General features: G+C 46.4%; 1 protein-coding gene across 1 annotated transcript in view; it reads left to right on the top strand.

Moving 5' to 3' along the window:
* The window catches only part of LOC120375097 (aldehyde oxidase 2-like), a 94,284-nt gene that overhangs the window by 4,951 nt on the left and 74,493 nt on the right, over window positions 1-14,840 (top strand). Inside the window, exons 3-7 of the mRNA XM_039495765.1 lie at window positions 2,551-2,647; window positions 3,663-3,771; window positions 5,015-5,141; window positions 6,481-6,542; window positions 8,329-8,415. Of these exons, the coding sequence (XP_039351699.1) occupies window positions 2,551-2,647; window positions 3,663-3,771; window positions 5,015-5,141; window positions 6,481-6,542; window positions 8,329-8,415 (482 nt within the window). The remainder of the gene's footprint in view (window positions 1-2,550; window positions 2,648-3,662; window positions 3,772-5,014; window positions 5,142-6,480; window positions 6,543-8,328; window positions 8,416-14,840) is intronic.

Genomic DNA, 14,840 nt, shown 5'->3' with positions numbered 1-14,840 from the left:
AAAATTAACCTGAGCCTAGAGGGATCTAGAAAGTTGACAAATGCAGATGGAAGATGCAGTCTAACACATCTGAGCCAAATGAATCCAATGCACACACCCAATGGAAGACAAAGTTGGTAATCAGTAAATCTGAAAGAGCTAGGAATACGAGGAGACTAGCCAATTACATAACATTTTGCAGAGTGGTGTGGCACCAGAAGAAAGTGGTCTGTCCAGTTTGAGGCTTCAGATATGGAGGCCTTGTATCAAGGAGCAAACAGGTGAGGGGCCTTGTGTACAGAGCTCTGGTGACTGCTCCTGGAATATTGGGTTCAGTGCTGGATACCATACTGCCAGACAGATACGGACAGTTTACAAACAAAAACAAAAAAAGGCAACCAAAACACGTAGAGGTCTGGTGGGATTGATTTAAGAGATGTTAAAGAGGGAAAATACATATCACTTTTCCAAGCAACAACATGCTTACCATGTGCAAGAATCTGAAGGATATTATAGAGAGGACTGATAGCGCCACTTATTATTAAGGTTGCTCAACACTTCCCATTATTATACTCAGTTTTTAGTTACTTATAACTTCACCAAATTTTAAGTGTTTGGACTGAAATTTTCCATATCAGAAGTCTACCTCAGGCAGAACTTTATGTAAAATTTCAGCCAAAATGGGCCTGTCATTTCTGAGAATGAGTCTAGAGAAGAATACATTGGTTTGCCCATGTTAAAAAATTCTTGCAGACTTTTCTTCTAGACATTCTAGTGTCCCCATGCTCTGGAGCAAGAACTTGAAATTTGAGCAGAGGATGGCCTTTGCATCAGAGATGTGTCTTTTGCCATTCTTGCAAAATTCCACCCAAATTTGGCTAGTACATAAGCATTTGAAAATTTGCAGTTTGCACATGCTCTGTAGAGACCTCTTAGATTTTAGCATTTAAACCCCCCAAACATTGCATCCACACTGAGCATGTTCCAGTCGGAAGCTCAGTAGAACTTTCCCTACAACTGCAGCTTTGGGCTGCTGTAGGCTGCACCAGGTCTGCATCTGGGCACTTGGATGAGAGCAGGGAACTCATCTCTCCTGTTCTTTAAATGGCCGCCCTCCCCCCCGCTTTCCCTTGGCATGGAGGAAGAAACTGCTTGATTAGAATGGAGAAGGGTCAGATGTTAGCACTGCAGGGGGAGTAGATTGGGACAAGAAGCCTGAGGGGAGCTGTAAACTGGGGCTGGAGAGTGGAAGGGGGGAGAGGGAAACTAGGACTGGGAGTTAGGATCACAGGGAGACTGGCAATGGCTAGAAAAGGAGACTGAGACTGGGATGAGGAGCAGTGGGGGGAGACTGCAACTGGCTGAGCAAAGAGACTGGGAGTGGGAGCCAGTGAGGGAAACAGATGAGGGAGACTGGGAGCCAGTTGACTGGAGGGGGAACACCGAGATCAAATGGGAATCGAGGTGCAGGGAAAGATGTGGGACAGGCTGGGCAAAGAGACTGGGATAAGGAGCCAGTATCATGGGAGGCTGAGATTGGACATGGAGCCCAGAGAGGGAGATTAGGACTGGGAGCCACTGGGGACAAGGATCTTGGTTGGGGTCAGGGAGAGACTGGAGGCCAGGATGGGGGAGAGAGAGGGATTGGATGAGGAGCCTGGAGTGGGAGGCCTGGGACTAGTTGGGCAAAGAGACTGGGATGGGAAGCCTGAGGAGTGAAGACTGGGACTGGCTAAGTGAGTAAAATGGGTCTGGGACAGGGAGCCGAGGGCTGAGAGAGGGACGGGTCAGCGGGGGTGTGGTGGATGATGCTGTAACTGCAGGCAACTTTCATTCTGGAATTTCCTAACTTCTGAGTGCTTGACTTTGTAATCCTAACATCTTTGTGTGTGTGTGTGTGTGTGTGTGTGTGTGTGTGTGTGTGTGTGTGTGTGTGTGTGTGTGTGTGTGTGTGTGTAACAATTACCAAAGGTGCTCAGGGAGGTGGTAGAAACACCATAGGGCGGGAGAGTCATCTAAACTAAACTGAATGCAGCCATAGACCATATGCCCTAGAGAACAGTTTTATATTGGATGAGTGAATGAGTCTCCCATTTCTGCAATTCTCTTCTAACTTTCAGCCATCTCTTGAACCAAAACCATAACGATTTGGCTAACTTTAACATTCTTCTGGTGCCCTTTTGCCTATCATAGCATCAGCGCAGCCCACACAGTAAAAGCTATTGTGAGTTGTGGCATTGCTCTCAGGCAGTGGAGAATCTAGGGTGTTACAAGGGAATTAAGGACTGGGATGTCACTGGTAATTCAGATGTGATAAACTGTAGGTGGCTGTGACCAACCTGGTGGTTGCGATATTCTGCTTGTTGGAATTTACAGGTTGAGTTCCAGCTTCCATTCACCTAATATCTAATCTCTGGAGCTGGCTGGTCACTGAATGAAACAGATGGAATTTTCCTCCACCTTTGCATGCTCCAGTAAAATGAGGGGAACTTGGGGGGAGAGAGAGAGACCGACACCATAGCAACAACATTGAGAACCAGCAACTTTCTTCCTTAACTGCTGCATTTGCAGTTCGTCTCTCAGGAACGAAATATGGTTGTGGAATAGGTGGCTGTGGAGCCTGCACTGTGATGATATCCACATATGAACCAACTTCCAAGAAGATAATGTATCCTTAAGATAAGATTTTGGGTGGAATTTTCTCAAGTGCCTCAGTGAGCGAATTTCAGTGTGTTTTAGGCCCACTGAGGCACTTTAGAAATCACACCCTTGGAAGCTATAATTTATTGTACATAGAAAACCATTGTTAATTGGGAGGGAAGTTATTTGAGTGTTTGTTTTTTCTTTTAATGTAGGTTTATATTTTTGGGTCCTGGCAGATACTTGAAATCTTTTTACTTTACCTTTAACATGTTTTATCTGCATGGAAAACTGATTCACCCAACAGGGATTACAAGTGATGTGACTTTAAATCCCATTTAAGAAACATGAAATCTTCCTGCTCAAGAAACATTTATTTATTTGGAGACCAGAAACCACTATTTCCTTGACTGGGGGATCTTTATTTTGTGCAATTACAGCAGCCCTTGTAGCAGCTACTGGAAAGTTGGGACTCTTGTTTGGATTGGACTAGGATTTGTTGCCCTAGATAAATCCTTAGTCAATTTTCACATAGTTCTTATTCAGCACTCACTGATTTCAGTGATGTATGAAGTAACTAACACAGTAAGTTAGGCCATAGCAGGCTTCGTAGTGCATTGTGCTTTTTGCCTTGCCCCGTCTTTGGGAGCTCTACTCCTTTAGTAAAGTTGCACCCACCAGTATTAGGTCTGAGTCTGGCTGTTAGGTTTTTGTAGTCTCTGTTGTATTACAAGTTAATTAATAAAAACCCCTTAAAAGTGAGACTTCTGTTTCCTTATTTAGGCTGCTATATAAAGCTTAGGGCATGTTGAAAATGTTGCTACTGTATGTACTGAATACACACACGGTTGAGGTGAGAGAGCTGAGTTATGTACAACTGCTTCTCAGAAACGTAACTTTCCCCAGCCATCACCATGCTGTTTAACTCCCACAGTTCTACACTAGACTGAGTGTAATCTCCACCTGCACTTCATTCGTCATGGCCCTGCACCACAGAGTACTATGCTATTTCAAATGTCACAATTCTCCTTTACGTTCCCAAGGCATTATCCTGCCAACTCCTGTCTCTTACCCATATGCTCACTGCACGGATCTGCTGTCACTACTGTGGAAGGTGTTGGAAGCACAAAAACCAGGGTTCATCCAATTCAGGTGAGAACCTGCTGTAATTTGTAGGGCAAGATTTGGGGATTTTTCCTTTCCTATACTCTGGCCATACCTGCCATGAGGTTTTGGCCTTGTGATCAAGTTTGGTGGTTCTTTGCAGTAGACAATTGCTCTAAGGAAACAGATTTCGTATCCTGGCTCTTCCTGGTCACAGCTTAGAGATGAATTCTCAGCTGAATCGCCAAACCAAACTCTGACCTAGGGGAGGTTGTCCCACCCCTCGTTTCTACTCTAGCACTCAAGATACCTCAAAAGATGAGAATTGGTTCTGAAAAGGCCCCCTCAGGAGAAAGGATAAACCTGGAGCTGTAAAATGATACACCAAAGCTAGCAAGGGTTCTCCGTCGTGAGCAGGTATTGCTGATTATTCGAACAAGAACAGTGCTATGTAAAGAGCCCGATTGTCACTGGCCCTTGTGTGGGCATACAGGAGAGAGCATGGGGTAAGTAAAGAACTCTTGCTATTGTGCAGGGCTCAGGTGCAATTGCAGTCTCCAAAGCACACGGACTGCTCCCTGCTAATGCCATGTGGGAAACTAACCCTCCAGAAGAGGCTCAGGAAAGGCAGAGAGCAACACCCTGCTCCTTTCTGTGCACCAGCTGGCACATTCGGCCAGTGGCAAGCTCCTACTGAGTCCCTATAAGACCTAGGAAAATAAGGATTAGATTAGACAGTGGATCATACACAGTCTCGCTGTATTTTGGGGACCTCTCCTGGGTTTGTGAAGCTCCAACTCAGGCCTGTACTTGAAAGGCACAATCTGACCCTAGTACGTTTTAAAACCTTTTTAAAATCATGTTTCTCTTTCATGCATAATCTTGTTTCCTTAGTGCTTAAATTATGGGAATGTTCCCTAGGTGCTCCTCACTCCTTCCAAAGCCCTGATTTGATAGCTATTCTGTGCTCTGTCCTTCATGCCTGTAGAAACTTACACAAGGCTGATCACTGTGCTGACAGGTCTTATCCATCATTCCGCTCTCAGTTACACCTGGGAACCCCATTGATACTGGTGGGGTTGCCTGGGGATAACTGAGAGTCTATAATGGCCCTTTGTTTTTCAACAAGATGACTGCACTCAGTCTCTTACATTTTAGTGGTAATGCTGTAACATTCCAAATGCGGCAGCTCCTAACTTTAACACTCTAAGCAAGATGCATCTGTAAGGCTGTAAGGCAAATCAGTGAAGCTATATTTTGAAGCAGGGGCTGTTGTTCTGTTCTGTTCCAGGAAAGGCTGGCCAAGTGCCATGGCTCTCAGTGTGGCTTCTGCACCCCTGGAATGGTGATGTCCATGTATGCTTTGCTGAGAAACCACCCGGAACCCTCCATGGAGCAGATAACTGCAGCTCTGGATGGTAGGTTTACTTTTACAAGTAGTAAACTTAAGGAGGTCAAATAAGAAGCCAAGTGTGGGTGTTTTTTACATGCCACATAAGATGCAAGATGTGATTTGACTGAAAGACCAAAGGATAATATTTCAGAAACACATAAAGTCTATATTTGATTATATCTCACTATATCAATTCCCTGCCATGGCAGAGAGTTCAGGCATGGTGCACCTTGGTCCCTCCTGTTCTCTACCTGTGGCACACAAAGTTTAGTCACTTGAAAGCTGTAATACTTTTCTAATCCAGTTTAATGGGTTCCACACAGAGCTAACGAGGAGGCAGGGCTGTGATATGCAGGAGGTCAGACTAGATGATCTGGTGATCCCTTCTGGCCTTAAACTCTATGACTCTAGATGGGTTTTTCAAAAGCATTTATTGATTTCATTGGGAGCAAAGTTAGGTCAGTGCTGAGCACTTTGGAAAACCCCACCCCCATTGGACCGACTTTGCTCTTGCACCAGTTCTACATCAATGTAACAGCGCTGAGTGACTCCTGAATGATTTGGGTGGAGTGGAGAATCAGGTCCTTTGCTTGCAATGTGAATGGGCTGCCTGCCAACAAAATGAAATCCCTGAGTTCTCCCAGGTACAGATTTCTATAGGCACTTATCACTCAGGAAAATAGCTCACACTGGCGTGGCTGGGTTTAGCCTATTAAAATACTGAGTTTATTTCCTCATTGAGAACCTTTGCACCATAAATTACACTCATAATTCAAACACCCTTTTTAGTCCCAAACCTCTACCAACTTCCTGCCCCCCAGAAACATCTACCCAAGCAGAGTTGTGACCTTGTAAAGAGAGAGGAGTCCAGAAGCTTCATGAAGTGCCTATGTGACGTCTCTATTGCTATTGATTTCACATGGAGGGCGCTCGAATAGTACAGTGATGGATGTCAGGATAAAACCCTAAAATAGAGAGTTTGTTTGGATTTCATTGAAGAAAATCCAGAGCCATTAATAGTAGCAGTAGTATATCTTCTTGGATGATTTACATCATTTCTATAATGACATAAATCACAGAACATGATAAATAAATCATTATTATTAGAGATGGGCCTGATCCGCAATTCTTGGATTTGGCTCCCAATCAAAACATTCCCCCTGTTCAGGAGCGTTTGACTCTTCTGTGGTTCTGGTTCAGACCATTGGAGCATCAAGAGCCAGGTCTGGTTTTGGATCCAAATTTCCCCAAGTGTAGGAGTGTTCAGATGTGAGGGTTTGCTTCATGGCCATTTCTAATTGTACTATATTAATAATTATTCTTGTATTGTTCCTTATGATTAATGATTTTATTATTCATTTCAGGTAATTTGTGCCGTTGCACTGGATACAGACCAATAATAGACACCTACAAGTCTTTCGCTGGGGTAGGTAGAAAGACAAACAGATCACCATTTTCAAAAGTATCCACTAATTTTGAGTGCTCAGTTTCTGGAACCCCAACTAAGGCCAGATTTTCAGAATTGCTCTGCTCCCATTTAAGCACAAAGAGAATTTGGTGCTCAGTTCTTTTGGAAATCTGGCCATAAGAGTCACAAAGCAGCTGCGTGCTCTCCACTTTGGAAAACCTGGCCCTTACTTAAGTGCCTAAATAAAAGCTGATATTATTTGAAAATCTGGATCCAATTGGCTGTGCTGAACTCTTGAAAATCTGGCTTTCTGCTCTTTTGAAAATGTGGCCCCTTTAAGCACTTGTAGCTCCCACTGACTTGAGTTTTAGATGCTCAGGACCCCAGAAAATAAGGCCTCAAGGCATCCAAAATACCTGAAGATGTAGGTGGTTGTGATGGTTATGATCTGTTTTGACAGTCTCTGCTACCCTCATAAATAAGGCTTTGATCATGCCAAGTCTTAAGTATGTGTTTCACTTTAAATTGTGTACTCAAGTCTAGAGAGAATCATGGCCCAAATTGTTTACATGTTGCCTTGCCAACAAACTAGTGTCTCTCAGCCCCAGTCTTGCGTGATCACAGAAAATCTTGTCTCTCTCACCAATAGAAGATGGTCCAATAAAAGATATTCCCTCTCCCACCTTGTCTCTCAGAAAAACTGTGATTGACAGTGTTGAAACTATGATGATTATTCAGTGCAAGGGTAGACCATTAGGATAGAGCCAGCCTGCGTGTGCTGTATGTGTTCTATCATAGCTACTGAAAAATATCATTATCCAGGCTTGCTGTTGAATCAGTGTCTTACATTTATTCTCAACTGGTTGAAACATGCCGTGTTTCTCATCTGTTAAGAGAAGCCAGAGATGACCAGGCCAGTAATGATGACATAGAGTTTTATATCTGAGTTACAAGGAGAATAACAATAAAGGGGAAATCAACTGAACATATTTTGAGTTTCTTCCCTGCCACAGGTGACTTTGCACATCTGTGTAGTCACAGATCCTCCACATAGTCAGAGCTCCACTGATCATATCTCCACCCTTCCCTGGGCCCAGACCTCCTTGAAAACTCAGCTGTACATTGGTATACACGGTGGTACGAAAAACACTGTGTGGCCCATTCCTGGCTGGGAGATCATACCCAAGCCACAGAGCTGTGCCCCTTCCACTACCTTCAAGGGTGTCCATGAGTCCAATTAGAGCTATAAACACAAATAAAAAGGATAAACTAGGAGTCTCTCCAACTTTCTAGTAGCAGGACAATTTCAGTCACTTCCACACAGTCCTTCTCCAATGCACTCAATAATTCTTTGCACCAGCTTCTGCTTGCTTCAGGAGCCTGATCCCCCACTGAAGTCAGCTGGAGTTTTTTCCAATGACTTCAAGGGGAGCTGGACTTGGCCCCAAAAGAGGAACTACCTCCTGCAGTGCTTCAAAGGGGACACAGCAAGAATAGTCACCTTGGCTCATGGGTAGCTCCTGAACCAGTTTCAAGTGACTGGACTCATAGACTCATAGACTTTAAGGTCAGAAGGGACCATTATGATCATCTAGTCTGACCTCCTGCACAATGCAGGCCACAGAATCTCACCCACCTACTCCTGTAACAAACCCCTAACCTATGTCTGAGTGCTTCAGTGCAGGTAGTGTGTGTGTATATATATATACACTACCTGCACTGAAGCAAATACCTATTTTAAAAGAAATCACATTTCAATGAAGTTGTATCTAGAGTATTACAGAATGGGGTATTATTTTTTTAGGAAACAGCATGTTGTCAACTGAGAGGAACAGGGCAATGTTGCCTGGACAAAGAAGATGTGTGCTCATCTTCTGACAAGGGAAATCAGGTGTGTTATGGTCTTTTTTAAATTACTTTCTGTTTCATAGTAAAGTTTGTAGTTAATGAACATCTTTGAGCTGTTGGAGCTGGTGCCACATTTTCATCTGGTGGTATCTATAATGTATTGATGGGTAAAGAGTTCTATTCACTCTGTCTGCCTGTCTTAGGTATTTCTAAGGCACCTATGACCAAACCTAGTGCATGCCTACACTGCAATTGGGAACCATGATTACAATTACAGCATGTGTAGACAAGGCCAAAATAATTTTGATCTAAGATTAAAGCTAGCTCCAGTATGTATATGTTGGCTGCAATCATTGCTGTGTAGCTATGCCCATAGTTATATTCCAACCAGAGAATTTGAAAGGGCTTCTCTCCACTGCCCCATGATTTAGGGTGTTTTGTTTTATGTGGAAGGAAATTGCTTCTTTGGGGAAGTCTGCATCAAAGAGGTGAGTTGTAGCTTTTGATCTGAGCATGCACAAGGTAGGGCTGCATTGGCATCCCTTCGGTAAGGAACTACACAGCCGAGGACAGGGGTGTTGGAACAATTTCTATAGTGGGGGTGCTTAGAGCCATTGAACCAAACTGTAAACTCTGTATATAATGGAAACCACTTCAAGACAGAGGGTGCTGCAGCACCCCCAGCACCCCTAGTTCCAGCACCTATGGCCGAGGACAATGCTTTGCCCCTTATGCCTGAGATTCTACAGCTGTGGATCAAAGTGATTCTTCTTCGAGTGCTTTCCCTGTGGGTGCTCCACTCTAGGTGACGGTGCATCCCGGCGCTGTTGATCGGAGATTTTCGATAGCAGTGCCTGGTTGGGGCGCACGCACTCAGTTGGTATCTCTCGCCTTGTTGGAATCTTCCTGAGTGTGTGCGCCCCACACCCTCCTCAGTTCCTTCTCAACCGTCCTCGGCTGAAGACGGGACTCGGGGCAGTGCTGCCTTCTCTTCCCTGGTCTCTATAGGAAACAGTAACAAAGAACATAGAAATAATTATTAATTACTTCCCAGTTGTTTCCCTTCCTTTAGTATAGTTACATAGTTAGTTACTTAGCTTTAAAAAAAAAAGCCCCTCAGGCTTGTCTCCCATTGAGACACTCTCCTCAGCCATCTCTAATTCATAATGCCAGGAGCTTCAGGATTCAAAAGATGCATCTCCTGTCAGGACTCCATGCCACGGTCAGATGGGCACTCACACTGTGTGAAGTGCCTCGGGGACACCCACATCCACGCGAAGTGCCCCCATTGTGCGAGCCTCAAGTCAAGAGCTCGTCGTGACAGGGATCTGCGGCTCAAAATCCTGATGATGGAAAAATCCCTGCAGCCGCTGTCGGAGACGGGAAAGGTTCAACCCGCTCCCTCATTCTCCCCAGCCAGATCGGAACCGGTGGGGAGCGTTGCTTCACCCTCCCTGGAACGGAGGCAAGAAGCACAACAGTCTCACAGAAGAGACTCTAACAAGAGTAGGGGGTCTCCCGCGAGATCCCTACCCTCTGTGCTGACAACACCAAAGACAGGTGCCTCAGCCTGCTCTACTGCCTCAGCCACGGCTCTGACAGAGCACAGAGGCAGGGACCCGACCTCCCTGTTGTTTTTTTTGCCTCAGCAACAAAAACAGCCGTGGTGCTGACAGCACGCGTCTCTTCCGCACCAAGAAGAACGTCAGCACCAAGCCTGTCTTCTACTCGCGCACCAGCGGCAGACCCCCTGCAGGGCACCTCTAAGCAGTCTGCAGCAACACTCTCATTCTCACTTTCTCCTACTAATGAGCTAGAGCAGAGAGCAGGCTCAGCTCAGCCCAGGGAGCAGGAGCAACAGTTTCTCACCCAAAGTGACCTTTCAGTGCCACCTGAGCCTCACTCTCCGCTCCTAGACACACAAGACTCATTTATTGAATCGCCGCTCTCTCCACCTGAACTGGCTTTCACTGACGGCGAACTTGATTTACAGCAGCAAGCGGAGTTCTCCCCTCCTGCTTCTCCTCCACAGGTGCCTCTACCACCTCAGGTCATGGTTCAAGCTCAGCATCCTCAGTTTCCCTACTTTGCCCCCCTGTGGGCGGCACCTGGGTTCTCCTACCCTATGCCTTGGCCTCAGTGGTACCCGTGGCAACATCCTCCTACCAATCATCCTCCTTCCGTGCCTCAGTCTCCTGCTCCGTCCACTTCTAGGGTGCCTGAGCCCCCTCCTGAGACTGGGAGCTACACACCATATCCTGACTCACCGACCCCTAACTCTCCACTAGCCTCGGATGAAGCCATCCTCCCTTCACCTCCACAGACCGTGATGACTGAAAACAATTTCAAGAACTTTTTAGGAGGGTTGCACTCAGTCAAGATATCCCCTTAGAAGAGGTTCAGGAGACGCAACACAAACTCCTTAGAATTCTTCAACCGTCTGCGCTCTCGAAAACCGCGCTCCCTATAAATGAAGCACTCATGGAGCCAGCTGACACTCTCTGGCAAACCCCAGCTTCTCTAGTACCAACTTGCAAGAAGGCTGAACGTAAATACTATGTCCCTGCAAGGGACACAGACTTCCTATTTTCTCATCCACCACCGAACTCTCTTGTCATCAATGCAGTTGCACAGAGGACCAAACAGTCACAATATCGACCCACCCCGCAAGACAAGGACCTTAGACGCCTTGACGTCCTGGGCCGCAAGGTTTATACATCCTCTACACTACAATTCAGAATTGCAAACTATTCTGCTCTCCTTGCCAGTTATGATTTTGATAATTACAATAAACTTTTTGAATTTGCCTCCTACATTCCAGAGGATAGAAGAGCAGACTTCAAATCAATCCTGACTGAGGGCCAACTGATTTCCAGAACGGCCCTACAGGCATCTTTAGACATGGCGGACACAGCAGCCCGTACCACTGCAACTGCTGTGGTTATGCATAGATCCTCATGGCTCTCCGCATCCGGCATTCCTAAAGAACTCCAGACCAAAGTGGAGGATCTCCCCTTTGATAAGGACAAACTTTTCTCCGAAAAAACTGATAAACTCCTCCATACCATGAAACATTCTAGAGCGACACTGCGCACCCTGGGCATTCACCCATCCCTTCCCAGAAGACAACGATACCAACCCTACCAAAGACCACGCACACATCAGTACTCTCGTCCTCAACCCAGACCATACGACACAACTAGGAATCATACTAGACCCCTCAAGTGCACACAAAATCAAAATCAAGCCATCACCTTCCGTCCATCAGGCAATAAACAACAGTTTTGAAACATTGGTCGAGGGCCTGCACAACCACCCCTTGATTCCACCGCTTACTTGCCCATTTGGCCACCGCCTACAGAATTTCCAACATGCCTGACAGCGGATTACACAGGACCGCTGGGTCCTCGAAATAGTTCAGGCCAGTTACTCCATCCCTTTTATATCCTACCCTCCTACCCTTCCCCATCCCTCTTCAGGGACCCTTCTCACGAGCAATTACTTCGCACAGAAGTGGCATGTCTTCTGCAACTAGGCGCAGTGGAACCTGTGCTGACGCAACATCAAGGGACAGGTTTCTACTCCCATTACTTTCTAACGCAGAAAAAGACCGGGGGATGGAGGCCTATACTAGACCTACGCCGACTGAACAAATTCGTGAGGATACAAAGATTCAAGATGGTCACACTGGGCACAATAATACCTGCATTGGATCAAGGGGACTGGTTCACAGCCCTCGACCAACAGGATGCTTACTTTCATATATCAATTCATCCAGCTCGCAGACGCTTCCTACGATTCACAATCGGTCACGACCAGTTTCAATACAGAGTTCTTCCTTTTGGACTCTCCACAGCACCAAGAGTTTTTTCCAAGTCTCTAGCCGTGGTTGTGGCTCACCTCCGCAAACATGGGGTCACACTGTTCCCCTACCTGGACGATTGCCTCATCAAGGGCGACTCCTATGGCGGGACACTTCAAGCCACGCGTTTTGCCATTTCCCTCTTTCACAGCCTAGGCCTCCAAATAAACTTCCAAAAATCCACTCTGACACCTACACAACAGATCGAGTTCATCGGAGCTCATCTCGACTCAACCCAGAGCAGGGCCTCGCTCCCATACAACAGATTCCTCGCTATCACACAGCTCATACGCATGATCTCTATTCGTCCCAGGACACAAGCAAGAATCTGCCTACAGCTCCTCGGCCACATGGCAGCCACCACCTTCGTGGTTCAACACGCCAGGCTACACATGAGATGTCTCTAGGGCTGGCTGAACTCCAGTTTCAAACCCAGCAGCCACACCTTAGGGATGATGCTAATTCCTCCTCCCAATGTTATAGCTTCCCTACAGTGGTGGACAAGTTCAGAAAACCTCTGCACAGGGGTTTCCTTCCAGCAACAATCCCCAACGCTCATGCTCACCATGGACGCTTCCCTAATCGGTTGGGGAGCGCATCTATGGGAACACTGGGCACAAGGCTGGTGGTCCGCATCAGAGACGCATCTACACATAAATCTCTTAGAGCTCAGAGCAGTGAGGAGAGCATGCCTTCACTTTCTTCCCCTCATAAAGAACAAATATCTGCAGGTCTTAGCAGACAACATAGCATGTATGTATTACATAAACAGACAAGGGGGAGCCCGATCACATTCCCTTTGTATGGAAGCCATTTGACTATGGAATTGGTGCATACGACATCGAATACAAATCATTGCTTCCTACCTACCAGGCTGCCACAACACTACTGCCGACGCGCTCAGCAGGCACTTCTCGACAGATCACGAATGGGAACTGCACCCCGCAATACTCCAACAGCTCTTCTCCCTCTAGGGCACCCCGTCAATAGATCTCTTTGCCACGACCCAAAACCGAAAATGCCCCCAGTTTTGCTCCAGAGCGGGACTCAGGACTGCATCCCTAGGAGATGCATTCCTCATCCCATGGAACAACTCCCTCCTGAACGCCTTCCCACCAATCCCTCTGTTACACAGGATTCTTCGGAAGATCGCGGACGACAAATCCCAGGTCATCCTTATTGCCCCGGCTTGGCCAAGACAGACGTGGTATCCCTACCTACTCCGCATGTCCTCCCGTCACCCATGGGCTCTCCCCAACAGGCCAGACCTCCTTTACCAGGACAATGAACAAGTTCTTCACCCCCAGCTCCAAAAGCTCCACCTCACAGCATGGTTCCTTCATGGTTCCAAACCCATGAACTAGCCTGTTCCGAGCAAGTCCTATATGTCCTCCTGCACAGTAGGAGAGACTCCACTCGTAAAACCTACCTGCAGAAGTGGAAGCGTTTCACTCTCTGGTGCTCACATAATCACTTAGCACCCAATAATGTGACCCTCCCTAACATTCTAAACTACCTCCTGAAACTAAAACAGGACGGACTTTCACTCAGCTCCATCAAAGTGCACCTGGCGGCGCTTACCACCTTCCATGACCTATTAGATGGGTACTCACTCTTTACTCACTCCATCATAAAATGCTTTCTCACGGGCCTGCAAAATCTCTACCCTGAAATTCACCCAACAGCGGCTGCATGGAATCTTAACCTCGTTCTTCATGCTCTCATGAAACCTCCATTTGAGCCCTCGGCTACCTCCTCTCATCTGTATATGTCCATGAAAGTGGCTTTCTTAGTTGCCATAACATCGGCAAGGAGAGTTGGTGAAATGAGCACCCTGATGGCCCATCCTCCCTACACAATCTTCTCCAAAGACAAAGTCACTTTGAGACCACATCCTAAATTTCATCCTAAGGTGGTATCAACCTTCCACCTCAACCAACCTATATATTTACCTACTTTCTATCCCAAACCTCACAAGACTCCGCAAGAGGTAACGCTGCATACTCTCGACGTCAGGCAAGCAATCGCCTTTTATTTAGACAGGACTAAACCATTTCGCAAGTCTCCATGACTCTTTTTTTCCATCACCGAAAGATTGAAAGGCACAGCTATCTCTAAACAACGCCTATCCAAGTAGATCTCTGATTGTATCAGATCCTGTTACCGTGTGAAAAATCTTCAACTGCCCGAAGGCATTAGAACTCATTCCACTCGAGCCATGTTGACATCCACTGCCTTCCCACACAACATTCCCATTCCTGACATCTGCAAAGCGGCTACATGGTCATCTGAACACACATTTGCAAAACACTATGCTCTCATGCAAGACACCATGGCTGACACCATAGTAGGCCATACAGTACTATCTACAGTACTCACTGCCGCATCTCCAAAGTCCCACCAACCATAGTGGGTACTGCTATACAATCACCTAGAGTGGAGCACCTACAGGGACAGCACTCGAAGAAGAAGAGAAAGTTACTCACCTTGCAGTAACTGAGGTTCTTTGAGATGTGTGTCCTTGTGGGTGCTCCACTCCCCGCCCTCCTCCCCTCTACTTTGGAGTACTAGTAGAATTCTCCATGGTAGAGAAGGAACTGAGGAGG

The sequence above is a fragment of the Mauremys reevesii genome, linkage group 11 (assembly GCF_016161935.1).
Source record: "Mauremys reevesii isolate NIE-2019 linkage group 11, ASM1616193v1, whole genome shotgun sequence".
Lineage (NCBI taxonomy): Eukaryota > Metazoa > Chordata > Testudines > Geoemydidae > Mauremys > Mauremys reevesii.
This window is presented reverse-complemented; position numbering and strand designations above follow the sequence as displayed.